The following is an 18,586-nucleotide window of genomic DNA, read 5'->3' on the forward strand; positions in this document are numbered from 1 at the left end:
GAGCTAAGCTTGAAATGCAGAGAGATGGTTCAAATCTATTATAAGACTGACATAAAGTGCAGGAAGGAGAATAATTGAAAGGAAAAGTATTTTCTAAGAGGCAGTCCTATGCTTTCAGAGTTAACAGCCATTTTTTTTCCAGTAGTAGCACAGAGGATCTCTGTTGAAAAACTCTTACAGGAAAAATCACTTTTCTTTCATAGAAACAGCACACATTTTTTCCTCATGTTTTGATTTTTAACTCTTCAACTAAGAAGAACATAAGTATCAAAATGCCTGTAACAGCAGTCCTCAGGGAGTCTGCAACATCCACAGAACCTTACACCTGCAATCACAGTCAGAACAGGTTGCAATTAATCTATTAATCAAATAAGTTCCAATCTCCCACGGGCATAAGACATTTGCTGGGTTGCTAATCACTATGTTATTAAACATTAATGAAATGTTTTATTACTCTTGGCCTTCTCTTCTTATGATGCAGCAGATGTTTCATGCAAACAGATTCCAAAGGACTTGCAAAGCAAAAATGGATTTCTCCGCACCCTCAAAAAAAATATTTATTTAGCAAATAGGTAAGTGCTGCTTGCAACGTTTATTTTTCCTTTGTCTCAGGACTATTGCTACATGACATGAAGATGCTTGATGCTACAAGTCATGAGGGGTTTTTACTTCAATCCAAATGACTCCCTCAGACCTTAGAGGCAACATACATATTAGGACACAAGAACGGGAAACGACAGGTGAAGACTGAGCAGGGAGCCAAGGGGGAATGGAACTGGCAAGTGGAATTAACTGCCTGAAGATGATTATTTGCCAAGCAGAATTAAATCTTCAAGAAGTACAAGTCTTAATAATGAGCTCCCAGATAACCGAGCATTTAAAAGGTTAAGCTCTCCCTGCTGAATTCAGAGGGAGACTGGGCAGTTCCTCCTCTGAGGGTGGGGGGATGGGAGAGGAAACTGGCTCAACTCCAGCAGTGAAGCTAAAACTGGAACTTAGAGTCCTTACCTTACACACCTGTACAACAAACACCTTCTCCCCAAATTGGTGTCTGGTTCCCCACCCCCTGGTTTGGCAAGTCTGTCATGAGCAGGCAACAGAATTTATTAGCTACCACGGTAACTAATAAAACTACTGTAACTAAGAAAACCACCACATGTGAATATCAGGTCTGCAATAAGCCTAAAATAATAAATACCCTACCAAATTTCAGATGATAACAACACATGTAAGAACATTTCAACACTCCTTCATAGTTTTATACATAAAAACAACTGCAGCTTCCTCAAAGACATATCTTCATATTAAAAGGCAGCAGCACATTCTTTCCAGAGCTGCAAAATAATTTCACCAGTTGACCTTTGCTGGATACAAACAATCTATCACACACTGCGTAAGGGAAAGCCAGCTATGCCAAAGTACAAATCCACTATAAGCTACTGGGAGAATTAGTGTTCAAGTTCGATAAAACAGGTTATCAGACTTCTTGCTTGAGGGTTTTTTCCTTAGTCAGCACCATCAATTTTCAAACACTGCCCCATTTTTCAATAAATCATTTCCTTAGGCAAAAGGGTGTCACAGCACTGAAACCAGAAGATTAGGAAATCTCCACATTCACTTATAGCCTAAATTGCCCCCAAAAGAAAGAGAAGAGCAAGTTTTAGTAACCATTTGCATAACAAGGTGTGTTTTTTTTAAGGCAAATTTCAAAGCAAAGAGCACTATGGTTAGATTCACCACTTAGTCACACTAGAAAGGAATAGAGATCACCAAAATAAAGGTGCAGAAAGAAATTATTTCAGATGTCAGGTGAGCACTATGAATTTGAAGTGGCATACTTAAGCACTACCACCTCATGGGCTTTCAGTTTCAGAGTTTCACAGCTGGAACAATGCAAGGCAGTGGCAACCTAACTCCCAAGAAGCCCAGTCCTTCTTCCCTCAGTATCTGCAAAGACCAATCACAAAATGGTTTGGATTGGAAAGGACCTAAAATACCATTCAGGCCCAACTCCCCTGCCATGGGTAGGGACACCTTCCACTAGGCCAGGTTTCTCAAAGCCTCATCCAACCTGGACTTGAACACTTCCAGGGATGGGATATCCACAACTTCTCTGGGTACCCAAATGACACTCATCAGTAGTCTCCGCTTGAACATCAAGCTATCAACTGCACCCATCCAGACAACTCCTTATCCACCAAATGGTCCATCCCTCAAATCCACGTCTCTCCAGTTAAGAGACAAGGATGTCATGCAGGACAGTGTCAAATACTTTGCACAAGTCCAGGTAAATGAAGTCAACTACTCTTCCTTTATCCACCACCACTGTAACCCTGTCATAGAATGTCACCAAATTAATCAAGCATGATTTGGCCTTATTGAAGTCATGTTGGCTGTCACTAATCACCTCCTTATTTTCCATGCACTTAAGCACAGTTTGCAGGAAGATCTGCTCCATGATCTTGCTGAGCACCAAGATGAGAATAACCAACCCAGAGCTCCCCAGCTCTTCTTTATTTCCCTTTTTTAAAAAATGGGGGTTATGTTTCCCATTTTCCAGTCAGTGGGGACTTCACCAGATGGCTATGACTTCTCAAATATGATGGACCATGAATTAGCCACTTCCCTTCACCAGCCCCCACAGGACCCGTGGATGCATCTCACCAGGTGCCATGGACTTGGGCACCTACATCCAGGAATGTTATTGACTCAACTGCTCCCCTTTGATGACTGGGTAAAACAGCTCAGAATTTAAGCCCATCCTAGTGTAAGTATTACAATTAATGTCTTAGGAGTACGTTGCAGTGAAAGTCAGTCTCCAGGCCTTGATTCATGAACAGCTGCAGCTTAAACTCACAGGGCAGAGGCAGCCCTCTCCATATGCAGCTGCCTACCACAGCCTTCTCCTCCCAGGTGCTGCTGTCCCTGCAGCTAGGATACCTGAGTAGCTCTGGTATCAGATACCACCTGACTCACCAGGTGGCCACCCAAAATACAGAACTCACCAGGAATCAAATTTAACACATACACTGGTTGCAACCTGTGCTGGTTGCAGAGCTGACCCACAGCCACACTGAAGTTTTTACTGTAGGGGCAGCAAGTGCATTAGCCAACCCATCTGCCACAACCTGCAGGTCCTCTCTCTTCAGCTCTTTCAAGCATCCACTCAGTGGCCTCACTGTCAGATATCTGGGCATGACAACAGAATTGACGTGAGACCAGCAAGTTTTCAGCAAAGGAAAGCCAAAAAGCTGAAGTTATAGCTGGGAATATGGGCAGTAGCAACATCGCCACTGTATAAGAGAAGGGTAGTTTTGGGAACATCCTGGCTTCCAACTTGCTTTCAGAATAAAATAACTTGCACATAATCCTCTAGCAAGTAAACAGAAGAGAACCGGTCAAAAAAACAAGGGACTAAGGGGACAAAGATGACTTGGTCAGACCAATCATCTTGGCACAACATAGTTTATCAGTAGACATCACCAGATGCTTCCAAGGAAGGCCCCAAAAAGCTTAGTTCCTAGTCAGCTGTGACCCTACAGCCTAAAGACACAGACATTTAACAGGTCTTCATGAAATTTGCAAGTTGTTCTCAAAAATGCATTTGTAGAACATAAGAGACTCCACGCAAGTCTATCACAAATTATGTCAGAAAGCATTTTCTACGTCACCTACCACCTTTTCAATGGACTACACATTCTTTTGTGTCTAACATACAGTACTAGACGAGATTCTTGTCAACTAACTCATTGACATCCACTGTTACTAATAATGCAAGTTGCAAAACCTTTCACTGACCTTGCCATATACTTCCCACTACAAGATCTTACTTTCCATAGTTTAAGGAGGTCTCCCAAAGCACACATCATGCAGAACAGACAAGCTGTGGGGATTATTTGGAGTTCTGCAATGATCCTGCTGCTCTACTCAACCCTAGTGAGGCCACATCTGGAGCACTGTGTCCAGTTCTGGGTTCCTCAGTATAAGAGAGATATGGAGCTCCTGAAATGGGACCAGTGAAGGGCTATGAAGATGATTAAGGGACTGAAGTATCTCTCTTAGGAGGAGAGACTGAAGGATTTGGGCCTGCTCAGCCTCAAGAGGAGGGACCTCATTAATGTCTGCAAGTATCCGAAGGGAGGGTGTCGAGAGGATGGAGCCAGGCTCATCTTGGTGGTGCCAAGCAATAGATGAAGCAACAGGCAGAAACTGATGCACAAAGTTCCATCTGAACATAAGGAAGAACATCTTTACTGTGCAGGTGACTGTGCAATAAAACAGACTTTCCAGAGGGGTTGTGGAGTCTCCCTCACTGGAGCTATTCAAGAACTGCCTGGATGCAATTCTGTGCAACGTGCTCAAGGATGATCCTGCTCGAGCAGGGAGGTTTCACCAGATGACTCACTGTGGTCCCTTCTAACCTTACCCATTCTGTGATTGTGACCCACCCCCAACCAGTGAACAGTTCTTTTCCACACTTTGTTGAAGTCAAAACTCTATACAAAGGGTGCTGAGACCCTTTTGCATTCAAAATCCCAACAGTATGAAATAATGAAGATTATTTCCTTCCCTGCTGAGGATGTGGTGCTGCTTGCCCATGTAAGCAAGACAGTACTGCTCTCTACACATTCTGCACGCAAGGTCAGGTTAAGACAGAGCCACTGTGTCGTAAGCTGTGTTTATGCTCAGGAAAATACAAGTAAACTTTAAAGGTGAATCAGTTAAAACTTCCAAGAGTGTTTAGTTGAACAGCTGAATTCAGAAGGGTCTCAGACAAATTTATTTCCTTTTGTAAGTTCATTATCTACTCAAGAAGTCATCTACAGGATTATTACCTGCAAGCAGATCTGTGCAGACAAGCCAGTAGGACAGGATGCCACAGTACAGTGTTCCACCAGAAAGGGACTTTCTACTATCACCTGCACACAGGGCTGTGCTTTTGCACTGGGTACAGACTGTTCCCACTAGCAAGGCGGACTCTTTCCAAGAGATATTCATCAGGTTAGATCCAAACAAGAGTCCTTGCACTGTTTATCCTTCCTGCTAATTGATGGCCTTCGTGCTGCCACAGAAATTGTTCAATGAATACACTGACTCTGTTATGCCTCCAACACACCAGGCAACCCTCAACATGACCTAGTTTTCCTATGTCTCACACTCCTTTCTTGTCCTACTAGATCTGTTAGTCCAACGTGAAAGCAGATAACCTTTATGCCTGTTATGCACAGTTACAGAAGCAGAGTCATCACCTACCAAGAAATCCAGCATACTATCTGCAAACTGTGTTCTTTTTTTCCCTTTCCAAGTTACGCTGACTTTAAAAACAAAAGAAAAACACAGAAGTATGCTTTGTACCAAGTTCTTGACTATTTGCTCTGGCTCTTCAAATGCTGACACCAATCACCTGCTGTGGCTTCCAGCACACTGGGAAAAGAGCATTTCTATTTCGAATGCTCTCATGCTGCTTCTTTTGCAGGTATCTAAATGGCAAGTGGAAAGTGCTAATAAAAGCAGTGTAATCAAGGAAGCTTCAGACCTCACAGGCAATTCTGCTACAGGTTACCGTGATGTTGTACTAACAGAATCTAACCTAGAAAGAACATAGCACTAGGTTTTTTTTAAACTGCAGTTTCTAGTATCATTGCCTCAACTAAAAATTATCAGCTCTTTCCACTTTCTAATTTTAGCACTCAGAATTGCTCACTATTTATAAAGTAAGTTCAGCAGAGCACCACAAAGAAAAATAGTAAGCATCTTCATTTTTAGTTCTCCAGAAATCTGTGCTCACCTCAGATCTCCTGTCCTACATCCTGTTACTCCCTGTCAGATTGTATCTGAAATGCTCTTAGAAAATTGCTCGACATCAGAAAACAAAGCAAGTCCATCCATGTAAGACACTGAATGAATCTTCCTCATGTTCCCAAGTCCATGCACTAACATTCTGAAGCACCAAACTGCAAAGTCCTCTTTTCCACACTTACTGCTAATTCACATGTGAGTCAGCAACACATCTTTTTTAAGTTTCCTCTATAATTTGACAGCAAACCTGAACTTTTCCACTAAGGTGCCCACAGGCAACATCAACATCCATTATGAATTTTCACTTTAAGAAGGGGGAAAAAAAACAAGGGAGAGGAAAAAAAACCTCTTCTGTACATGTGCAGCAAGAGCAATGCAGTCACTGGACAGCACAGCAAGAAGTATGCATGTCCCACCACAACACCCAGGTAAGTCCCACAGTCCCATTTCAGCAACCAAGTAGCCTGCAACAAATCATTTCATTTATAATCTATCAACATGCTTGCACTGTTATACTCATCCAGTACAAATGAGATGCCTGTTTTCAAGCTCAAAAAAAACTTGGTACAACCTTTATGACTCATGTGGCTGGTAAGATTAAAGTCAGATGAATGCAAAAGGGCCTGTAAACTCAGCCTGATAAGCAGATCCTTGGACAAATCTTTGCATGAAGAAACAGAAGCAGATGAATCTTTAAAAGACATTGTTATAGGTTCTGTCTTCATCATTTCATAAAATTTAGGAGGGGAAACAAGGAGGGAAATACTCTCTAGCTATCTGTGACAGAGTCCTTTTTGAATTTTGAAAATATTTAAAATTAGATCCAGCTGTTGTTTACCTTGTTACACTCCAGTGATTCAGACTAGTATTTTGACTAGTTAGCTCAGGACCCAAGCAGTCTAATCACCACGGCTTGGCTTTCAAAGGAGCATCACAAATGATGAAATGAAATGAGCACCTTTGTTGGGACTGCACCAATTAGAGCTGGCTTCAAATCTTAGAAGAACTACAGAACAGAAATGCATATAGTCTGGCTATTTGCATCATGACACATGTAAGAGCCTCCATTACTCATCCCAGTTCCCTATACTAGGCACTACATAAACAAAAACCCACTCTGAAGAAAACAGACTGCATTCTACTTAGCCAAAACTTTGTAACATATACTTAAAAATATGATAAACATTGCACTTGGCATTTCACCCTAAAGGAGAGTGAGTCCCCTCCTTGTGCCTGCCCAAAAACCAGTACCGATGCGTGACAACCACTTTTTTGACATCTCTCATTAGGTTTTAAAACAAGTATCAACACAGTTAAATAAATTAGCAGAAAAGTAATTCCTTGCCTTGTGTGAGCTAAAAATAATTCTGTTGGTCACTCACATCTCACCTTCTCAGTCATCTCAGGGATCAGGAAGTGTCCAAGTCACAGGAAGGCATAGCAGCATTGCTAATTCTAGAATATGCTCAAGAGTCCGAAGTGCCTCTGCACTATAGATGCTTGAAAAAACCCAAACATTTAAAGAAGCTTCCTTTTAATATTTTCCCATGTCTTGGTACTACTTTTCCGAGACGCAATGGGCAGTGCACATATTGCCTTTAGCAGCAAAGAAAACAATCACCAATTACATGGCTCTCAAAGTTTTGAAAACTTCCCAGATTGAGCATGCCAGTTGGTTATAAAACGTCATGTCTACTCAAGAAAAAACTGGGAAACAAATTATTCCCATTTTCACATTTCCATAAACCTTCCTCCTTTTGTTTGCTGAATTTGAGCTAACCCTCTTCTAGGAAGAACTATGAATTTGGGGAAAAAAAAAAAAAACAAAAAAAAAAAAAAACAAAAAACAAAAAACAAACAAACAAAAAAAACAACAACAAAAAAAAAGGCAGCTCAATTACAAGATTTTTAAACAAAGCCAAAAGAGCTGAGCTACAAGACAGTGCTGGAGGGCACAGCACAGCTGTCTTGGTGACCCATGAATGAAAGGATCTGTCCCCCCTTCTTTGCTTCAGGAAGCTTCTGTTTAGCAGCAGGTGGATCTCTTCTGTCCTTTCTGTGACTGGCATTTCATCGGTTATCCCTTCTTTCCCCTCAAGTGCAGAGCTGCTACAGCAGAATATTTGAATAACAAATACTGAGTTCAAAAAGGACAGAGAATCTGCTGCGCCTGAGTTAGCAGCCATGTATTTTAAAGAGAAAAAATAAATTAATAAATCTCTGTTCACTGGCAAAAACTGAAAACAAATTATTTGATGTTGTATTCCAATCACGCTCTAAGAATGGCATATTGCACCAAAGATAATTTATCTAAGTAAGAATGAAGGAAGCAAGTGAGAGCCACAGGTACGTAATGTTGTTAGATGAAAAAACTGTTAATGCTAAATCTTCCTAGCCAGGCAGTCTCCTGCTGTGGGACTTCCAAAAGAGAATACACAATGGTACAACAAAGAGCCTTGAAGTAACTGCATACGCCAAACATCCAAGTAGTCTGAAAAGCACCATTTTTACCCCTTCAAGCATCAGCTAATATTCTACTTATACTCTACACAATACCTTTTTTCCTAACTGGGAGGCAGGTGTAGAAAGTTCCCACTGGGACACCATTTCCACCCAACATCCAAGCTCTACACAGCAGCAGCATTACCTAGCTCTCAAGAGCATTAGATGTGCCTGCTCTCTGCCTGTTCATCTTAGCTAGAACTGCAAGATGAAAAACAAATCTAGCTTAGAATTTACGTATGACCTCGTGCACAGTGTACCACCCAATCCTTGAGCTTCTCTTTTAAAATGTCCAAGTTCAGTCTGCGTTCACAAAGCAAAGAGCTGCCCTCGATTCTTCACTTCCAACAGGTTACACACTTGGAAAGTGCACACCATTGCCACGCTAACAGTGTCAGCCACTAAATATTTTTAAATAAGAATGAGAAAAACAAAATCTACTCCACCAGCTTGTAATCTGCCATCCTCAGAGATGCAAAGATACTCAGTCCTCATAGTTATGGTCCTGAAAGGCTACCACCACAAATTTTTCCATAAAGCATCCCAAAATGAAGAAATGTTGAAGTCAGCTTTTACCTTCATTATACAGACCTACGATTCCAAGCCATAAACAAGGCTCCCTCTCAGCAGGTATGACCCAGAAGTAAAACTCTGATTTGCAAGTGTAAAACAAAGAGCTTATCCCGAGTGCATGCAGAATTACTGTTCCTTTATGCCAGTTCATCTCAGGTACTTACAGGCAGCAAAGTTGAAAAGTCAAAGGAAAAGAAATTAGCTTTTAAAATGGAATTTAATTTGACCACGTTCAGGAATTCTGAAGCATCTTCAAGTATACTCAGGCAGTTATAGTATGCTGTCAGCATGTGGCACAGTTACAGCTATTTATGTGCTTTAAACTACCTATTTCCATACCTTAATGGGTTTGGAATTCTTTTAAACTGTAATCTTCACTTTGAATGTCATTATTCCAGAATAGGATCCTTACAATGCTGCTCTTTTTTAACCTCTGTCTCTCAAAGCAGTCTCCAGCTCAATTTAGGAATATATATATATGGAATATATATTTCATAGTATGTATATAAATATATGCATTTTATGAAAATCAGACATATAAACTCAGTTCCTTTAGAAGACGTTAGAGACAACAGGAAATAAAGTAAAGCATTATTACAGCAGCTATATGAATTATCTGGACCAGTGGGGGAAAAGACTCTTTACAAATTTAATATATCTTACAGTTTCATTGTTGGCCAGCAGATTCACGTAGGACAAACAGGCTCAATTTTAGTCTCAAGTTATACACTAGATGTGAACACAAGAAGAGAGAAAATTTACAAAACAGATGACCTGTTTCAACATCCTGTCTGGTCTGAGACTAGGAAGTACCACAGAAAAACTGATGGAAATAGAAAAGCTCAAAATCCAAAGTAAATGCACAGCTTGAATTATGGCATGTAACTATCCATGTGAAGGCCTCATGCTAACATCCATGGGGTAAAAAAGCCCTCAAGAACTCTCTTGACACCTCCCTTTCCTATGAACACATTCTTATGGCATATTCCCCTACTAGCATGTGGGCTCACACATGGGAACATGTGCAAACACATTTCTACAAACACAGCATGACACATCTACAAATGAAAAGCACTTCCCCCTCTTCCCTAAGCCAACTGCAGCTGGATGATGCTGTATTCCCTGGACATTGATGTTCAGCCCAACTCCCCAGCGAAAAAATAAGAAAACTGAAATCAATGCCCTTAGCACAAACTCCATTTCATCTCCACGTGCCAAACTAAACACCTATTTTGCACTAACACCTCTTTTGCACCCAATTCAGTTGTCAGATTTGAAAACATCTGCAGGAACAGCCATAACTACAAACGATTTTATTATACAGACTTTTAAAGAATACTAAGTGAAAAAGGTACTTCTTAGTGCTCTTAGATCTCTTCTAGGCCACAAAAGTATGCCCAGGGAGGTTTCAGCTGACACATGGAACAGTACACTGTTTATTTCAAAGACTGCCAAAAGCAAGGGTAAACAGATCTTTTTATTTGCTAGGAAAACCCAGTGTTTGAGACAACTGGAAAATGGAATGAAATACAAGGCTGTGAGTGAGAATTCAGGTACCTACCCAGCCTTTTCGATGTGCTATGAACAGCCTGGCACCACAACTGCAATTACAGCCAAATGACAGAATTGGCTCCGACAGGCTGGCTTTCAGGAGACAGCCAGATCAAGTACTGCCACAAGAAAAGCTATTATCTTGGTAAATGGTTCTTATAATCTGGCTAAGATAAGGTGGACCAGGGCTACAAATCTGGCCTCTGTACAAGAGTTAAAGCATAGACTAGAAAAAACCCTCTGTGAAACCTAACATAGCCCTCCAGCTGCTTAGAAGATGGAAATACACCCTGAACACATGCCCAGGCATCTCCCATTCTGGAAATTTTATCTGATGGTCCCAGTCTAAGACAAACTGCATCCCCTCAGATGAGGACAGCTGGGATAAGTAAGACGTTTTTGATGAGGCTCAATTATCTTTCTCCTGCCAGTTTTACAAAAGTTCATAGTATTTGCTAATGTCACTGGAAAACATTTTGAGCCTGCCATCCCCACTTGCGATACAAACACAAGTAATCTCATTCATCAGGAGACAGAGCTGCTGTTCTGGGTGCTCTTTCTAGCTATTTAACAATAAAATTAAGGCATCCTTTTAAGAGTGACACCTCCACGATGGTCTTATGAACAGTGATTCACTATTCCTCAGATCTTCAAAGCAGCTATGATATGTAAGTCCACAAATACTTAAAAGAGAGTTACTTAAATGTTATTAATTCTCAAAAACATATCTTAGCTTTGTGACTTTCTACCCCATGGCAGTTAAGCTTCCAACTCAACTAAGATAGGGTAAATAAAAAAGACATTCTTTTGAGAGAAGGCCTCACAGATTAATGTTTGACTATTCCATGATCATTAGACAGAGATAGGAGAGTGTTCAACCAGCTCACACATAGATTAAATTAACAAAGGAAGTGCAGCCCTTAGTTTAGTGGAAACCTGTGCAGATGACAAGAGGCCACAGAGAAAGATAATCACAAATACATCGGGCCAGATCCAACCTCTATTTGGCATTCAAGACTTTAAAAGCTGACTTAAGATAGTGTTCATACTAAACCTCTGTGATAACTTTCAATTCCTTCTCTAGAAAGGTGTGAAGTACTTCATTGGACACGGTGCGCTTGACAAGGGTCTACAGCTCAGGCACAGACAAAAGAAGTCAAGAGTTCTATGCAATAGCTCAACTTCCAGCAGTAACAAAGGCTTCTCTTCAAATGTACATTTAACCTTCTCAGGACTAACATACAATACACTGGAATTGGAGACTCAAAGATGGATTTGATAAAACATGGAAAAGCAAGATGATTCCTGCATCCCATGTGAACCTGGTAAAGGGAAATCAAACCTGCTCTGAAGAGACCATGACACCTTTTCCCTTAAAGCTTTCCAACTGGGTTCCCCAACACATAGGAAGAGGCTGGTGTTAAGCTCCTGTCTGTCAGTTTACAGACATGACTATCTATAGCCTAAGCTAACAGGCTGCAAAGTAAGACTTGTTTTACCTCTTCTTTCTATCTGGTTACTAGTTACATTCCCCCTCAGATCAGTTAAACCAACAGTGACCTTAGCAGACTGAAACTCCCCGAAAATGCTTATTTTTTTTCAATATAATGCTACTGTCTGCTGTATTCTAAATGGCCACGGATAATCAAGAGACAAGAAATGAGCCAGGGAGGGTCAGTCAAGAGTGGAATTAATCAAATCAGATTTGAAGTCAAGACTCCAACAGTGGTCTGTTAACCACTGAGATTCTGAGAGCAAAAGATACACATCTCATTAATCAGCTTTACATTTTTTACACATGCATGTTTACAGAATGACACCTTCAACTACAAGCAGAGGCACACAGCCTATTAAAAAACCTGGGCAGCTTTAAATTGCTGAATGCTTCAAACAGAAGTTTCTTGAAAAGTTAACAGAACTTAAAAACCTAAACACCTAATCGTTTTAAACGGGAATTCTTCCTTGTGGTTTTACATTTTTCATGGCAGCTGTCACGATCAAAGTTGCTGTAATTAAGTTAACAGAAACAGCAGATATGGCTACTTTGAAAAAAGATCTTTTTATACTTAGCAGCGTGATATATTTGAGGCAGGAACTGAAGGAAAGCTGCTGCTCTTTCAGGAGCATTTCAAACAGCTCACAAAAGTACACACACACCCAGCAGAGAAAAAGAAACCAGAACCTCAATATAGACTTATTTTGCCATCCTGCTGCTTTACTGGGTTTTAAGGCTCAGATTAACACTAAGACTTTACATATTTTAAAACATAACAAAACAAAGAAACAACAAACGTGCCAATAGTCACAACACATATTCCCACAACTAAAAATAGGAAATAGCACTGCCTACTTCAGTTGCCTCAGCTTTACCAATGCAGGGCCTCACGTTTATGGACCATCAGGGCCCTCATTTGACATCCTCTCACACTCCAGAAGATCTGCCTATTTAAATAATTCAGGCAACTAAGCCAAGGACACACATGGTTGGACTGCTAAACCAAGGCAGTCCCAGAACGATTTGACAGACTGGATGGCATGAATGGTTCCCATTACATAATTTGGCTTTCTCTTGCTGCACACTTCATGCCTATGTGAGCCATTAACAAGAAATGTGATGCCCAATCTAGATTGTTTGAAAAGGTGCAGGAGGTATTATGAACTCTCTTCATCATTTAAATTTCGACAGCCTAGCACTGAAGCAGAAACATCCAGAACTGCAATTCAGAAAGGAAGAATTGAAGTATTTACTCTCAGTCAGCTGTGAAATATTTCTAGCAATTCACATATTCATTCCAATAGGGCTTCTGAAAAATGTTAATGGAATGACAGAAATAACAAAAACCAGCTATTTATGCTAACAGACCTGTTTGTTTATTATTGGCTTTAGCAGGATTAGACTGCGACTTGACTGACTCTTAATGCGAAGAATATTCCAATGATCACACCAACAAAAGCAGTGTAAGAAAATTTATGCTGCCAGTATTTTCTTTTCAAGCATCACAATTAGGCTGTGTCACTTGAGGGCCTGCACCAACACATGGATAAAAATAATTGAAAATACTATAAATGATTTAACTGCACCTATTGATGCTTTGCATGAGAACCTACTCTTATGCATCCATGGGACAGAAGCTGAAACAGCACAGACTGGTGAAAGCTGGGACATGGTCTTTCAGAAATTTTGCCACTTCAAAGGGGTTTGGTCCCAACAGCTTGTGAACAGCTGCCTTACACTATTTTCTGAAGAGAAATATCTCCCTCTCACCCCTGTTAAACTGTTAACAGAAAAAAAAAAAATCACCCTAATAATGTGACCCTCCATACTGACTAGAGAGAAGTTCAGTGGTCCCACAGATTAATGAGAAACACTTGTAGCTTGTAAACTACTTGCTTAACTATCAGCTAATTGCACAAAATTACATTACTTAATTCCTTACTTTAATATGGAGAACTAGCTTAATCAAGGCAGCAGAACTGCAGGCTGAAATTAAGCATAAATGCCTAGATTTTACTTTATTTATTCCCTTCAACCATTTGTCACTATCCCTAAAACAGCAATACTATTGCTCTTTGTTACACTGAACTCTGGACACACTCATTTTAAAATTCAGAGCACTTCAGAGCCCCTGCTTAAAACACGGGCATGGAGAAACTGCACTGCCAAGCTGAAGATCCACTGAACTGTAACGAGGGAGTAGAAAGAGGTTGGAGCATGGCAAACTGTCTTTACCATCAGAGAAACTAAGATTCAACTCTTCAACAAAGATTTTGCACTCACTTCTTTCTTGCATGGACCAGTGCTGCTTCCACTTCAGCAGAGGCTGACGAGAAACTTGTCATAGTAATGGAAAATGATTTAAAAAAAGGAAAAGAAAAAATACAACCCCCCTCTGGTAATTCCAGCTTTCAAGCTAGCTTTAAACCTGGATAAAAGTATCTCAGCTTCCTGACAGAGATCTAAGATTGGCAACTGTTGTGCATTTTCCAGAACTACACAATAACCTCCCTCCACATGCACAAAACGCAGAAGGAGCCTAGAAGTTACCCTCTCTGAAGACTTCCTAAAGTTCCTGAACCATGCCCTTTAAGTTTCAAGACTTCCTGCTGGCTTCTCTAAAAGCATTTTTTTAAAGAGCTAAATCTCAATAAAGGAATTATACTGCATGTCCCAAGATAAATGCATCAGGAGAGATAAGCATAGAGAGAAGCAGGCACCAGCCTGAAGCATACAGCTGAGAATTTTGCTGATGATCCACATTTCAGGAAGCAACTCCATACGTGACTTTCCTTTTGTTGCTGTTCCACCACTGGGACCAGTGCAGGGAGGTATTTCTAAAGCATTCCTTCTCTTCCCTCAGAATTGATGAAGCTAATTTAAATCAAACAAGCTACTGCCACCTTTGCCTGCCTACAGTTGGGTTTTCCTCATTCTCTGTCAGAGCAGGGGTATGCATTAATGAGAGGGAAGTGGAACTTCACTTAGCAAGGCTTGGATCTGGATTTGGACAGCTGTGCAGGTATAGCAACAGCCCAGCTGAGCAGCACACCAAAGCTCAGCTCTCTGAACAGAAGAACTGCTCTGCTTCTACACTGCAATCAACCCACACAGCCAACAGACAGCCCAAGTCCCCTGTTCAACTGGTAAAGTATCTGGTCCAGCAATTAGAAGCTAGATCGGATGTTCCCAAAGAGTAGCATACCCTGAAGTAATTGTATGCTATTCTTGATATAAGATACATGTGTTTGGCTTCCAAATCCGTCCAGGCAGGGGCTTTCATCCAGCCTGCAGGAATTTACACCTCCTGCCAAAGGAACATACACTTCCAGATCAGAATGTGGAAAAAAAATAAATAAAATGAAAGAGGGAGGACTAAACTGATGAATGATTAAAGAAACTAGGGACCTGAGACCAAAGGTAGATGATGCTGTGCAGCTGAGATGCAAGTTTGAAATAAGAATATGAAAACTTAGCATAACTTGGGTACTACTGCAGATATGACCCATGAAGTTTACACTTATGAAGTTTATTTATTAATGTTGAAACGAGGAAAAAATTATGAAGAAAGACAGCATTAATTTAAAAATACTTTTTAAAACTTTGTAGTTCTCTATAAATTCTATCTGCACATCTACATGTGCACTTAGTCATTTATTACATCCAGTTTAGGAGTACTAGAACCTCCAGGTATTGGATGTTCCCTCAGAGTCCAAACTGGAAACATCTTACTTAGCTCTTCAGTTTAGCTATTTTTCCTTAAAGAAAAAGAGACCCAATATTCAAGAGATTTAATTTTTTTCTAGTTGCTTAAAGAAATGCTCCAAAATAAAAAGATATATAATCAGATAACAAAATGTCACTGAGCCAATTATCAAAACAAAAACAATCAAAGACCTACATTTAATTCTAGATGCCCAATCCAGATTCATTAAAAACAATCTAAGACATCACAAACTATTTATATCTGATGAACTAAAATGCTCAGCCAAGTTTTCATTTGACACACTACACAACCCTAGAGTTATGAGACTAAAGATATCAAGGATTCTGGTCCAAAGTACTAGCTGACATCTACCAAGAATGACATGGTACAGGAAATATCCTGGCCCTCCCCTTAAACCTGTGCAATGGGAAGAGACAAAGCTCCTTTAAGCATGGCTCAGGTTTAGAGCTTCTGTTCCTCCTCTTCTGCTTTACCTCTTCCATTCTTCTGAAATAATCCACTCTTACATCATATTGAATACTTCCCAAGTACTAATTACCTTCAACTCATAATACAGTCCAGAAATAACTCAGATGTCAGAGCAGTGCAAGAACCTTAGGTGCCTTTCTCAATTAGAAGTAAACAATGCTGCATGACTACATTAATCTAAATGTATCTTTCCTCTTCCATTTGTTGTCTAATGCATCTGTGATATGCTGATGCCTGTGGTGATGACAGCATCAAATTTCAAGACTCAAGGAAAAAGCACACACCAGTTCCTTCAAAACACTTCAAAAGAATGATTTTGCTACCAAATCAGGACACAAATCCAAACATTGCCAGTGAAGCTACACCTGGGCATGAAGTCCTACTGCAAAAACAAGAAATGTTAAAACCAGTACCTTTCCTATCAATTCACTGCTTGCACAAGTTGCTCTGCAGAGGCCACTTGACAATAAGCTAAAGCAGTCAAGCACATCAAGTACCAAGCAGAGGACTATGAGCAGTGATGAGCTGGCTGATGGTCCTTAGCTTTTATTTGGCTTAAATATCACCAGATGAAATCATCTGGCTTGGAAGGCTACTTGTTTAGAATACAGAATCACTAGTCAATTAAAACCACCAGGATAGATCACATTTATAAATCAGATTACAAAGGGAAGTAACTTGTCTTCAGTCCAAACTCTTTTGGGCTCAAGTGTTTATCTTCCTTCCTTGGTCTTGTGAATTGCTGATTTACCCAAATACAGCCATCCACTTTATAGGTGCAACAACTAAGAACAAAGTCCAAAGGTTTCTGTTCCTTCCAGCAGTTTAATAAAGGCTGGAAAAGAGTTTATGCTAAAAAAAATAAGCATGAGACAAGCTTTTCCCTTTTTTCCCCACAGCTCACTGTCTGAAAAATCTAGTCTGCAACCTGGAAACAGCACAACACCAAATTGGGATTTTTAGCTTTCTGCTTTGCACTAATCCAAGTAATCATAACAACAGTGACTCACTGATTTTGAAGTTAACTATATCCATTTATCATAAAACATCTGTTTCATCTTCAGTCCTGAAAATTTTTGTGTGCTCCAATGAAAATAAACTAAGAAAAATCAAAAACACTGCCATGAAAGATGTAGAAAATGAGACAACATTAACGAAAATACTCTGAACTTATGCATAGGCTCACCTTAAATCTTTTATCCTGCAGGACTTTCTTAATGGCCACAAGCTCTCCTGAATCGCAGAGTTTGGCTTGATACACAACACCAAAAGATCCATTTCCAATCACCTTGGTGTCTGTGTAGCTAACTTCCTGTGGTCGGTCAGGACCCTGTCCAGGAGTTGCCACTACTGTAGTCACCTTGCTGCCATCTTTGTCTCCTGGGAAGCAAGAGATATAACAAACAATAATCAGAGAGATAACTATAATAATCAAAATATATCTGTAAACAAAATGACCAATAAGACTGAAACAGAAGAGGGTAAGACAAAAATTTAAATAAACATTATGTATTACAATATTATAGAGAAAAATAAAGAAGTCTGACAAAATGCAAAGAAAACATTGAGCATATTTTATACCACAAAATATTAAGTGGCGGCAATTTTTCATCTAAGAGTACTGCTACCAAAAATATACCCCTTCCAGACGCAAATAGCTCAGCAATAAAATGTGATGCAGGAAAAAGTCAAGTACTTATTCCTGCATCTGATCATAAAGTAAGAGGTATCCAAGACAGTGTTGTTTGTATCATCAAAACTAAGCACTTTCCACGTTTTCCTATAACTGAAGAAACCAAACTGTCAGTATGGCCTGCAGAGCAACATTCTGTCCTTTACAGGCACCCACCTGGCACAGAAAACAGAAGCCCTGAAAGCTTGTTGCAAATCCACCTGTATGTAAAGCTCCAGCTTGCATACATTAAAGGAGCACAACCTTTGTCAAAGCTGGCTCTGTGCACCTGAAGAGAAACCCAGGCTGCATCACATGGCACAGTCCTGCCCCTCCCTTGCTCCTTGCCTGGACTTCCTTGCAAAGAAGGGAGGCACTTGCCAGGACAGGGGGAGGAAGGGGGAGAAGAATGACGACAGCAAGCACTTAGCTGGCATCTCAACAAGAATGAGAATAGTGACAGGGACACGCACTCAGGATGCAAGATCGAAGTGGAGGTCAATGTGTTTTGGTGCAGATGCAGCAGCTGTGGGTTTCAGCACTCAGCAGTCAACCACACGTGCACTTTCCCAACAAAAAACAAAGCCACTATCACCTACTCTTAGCCCCACTGTTATGACCAACAGTGCTTCGCCTTGTTCAAAGTCTGATTTTGCTTGTAATGGGACCAAAGCTTTAGGCACTTTACAAGCACACTGGGCATTTATTGTCCTTCAACTACAATGGCTCAGGTTACAGAACCCAATAGGGCTGCAAGAAAAAAACAGAACCTGGTGTTCCACAGCAATCTCTCTGCAAT

General features: G+C 40.4%; 1 protein-coding gene across 1 annotated transcript in view; it reads right to left on the bottom strand.

Annotated features, from left to right (window-relative positions):
* Positions 1-17,495, bottom strand: part of LOC103801526 (glycogen synthase kinase-3 beta) — a gene marked incomplete at its 5' end in the record, with an annotated part of 91,837 nt that extends 74,342 nt beyond the window's left edge. The window contains one exon of the mRNA XM_009073942.1: positions 17,302-17,495. Coding sequence (XP_009072190.1) covers positions 17,302-17,495 — 194 coding nt within the window. The remainder of the gene's footprint in view (positions 1-17,301) is intronic.
* Between the last annotated feature and the right edge of the window lie 1,091 nt (positions 17,496-18,586).

The sequence above is a fragment of the Acanthisitta chloris genome, unplaced genomic scaffold, assembly GCF_000695815.1.
Source record: "Acanthisitta chloris isolate BGI_N310 unplaced genomic scaffold, ASM69581v1 scaffold10904, whole genome shotgun sequence".
Taxonomy (NCBI): domain Eukaryota; kingdom Metazoa; phylum Chordata; class Aves; order Passeriformes; family Acanthisittidae; genus Acanthisitta; species Acanthisitta chloris.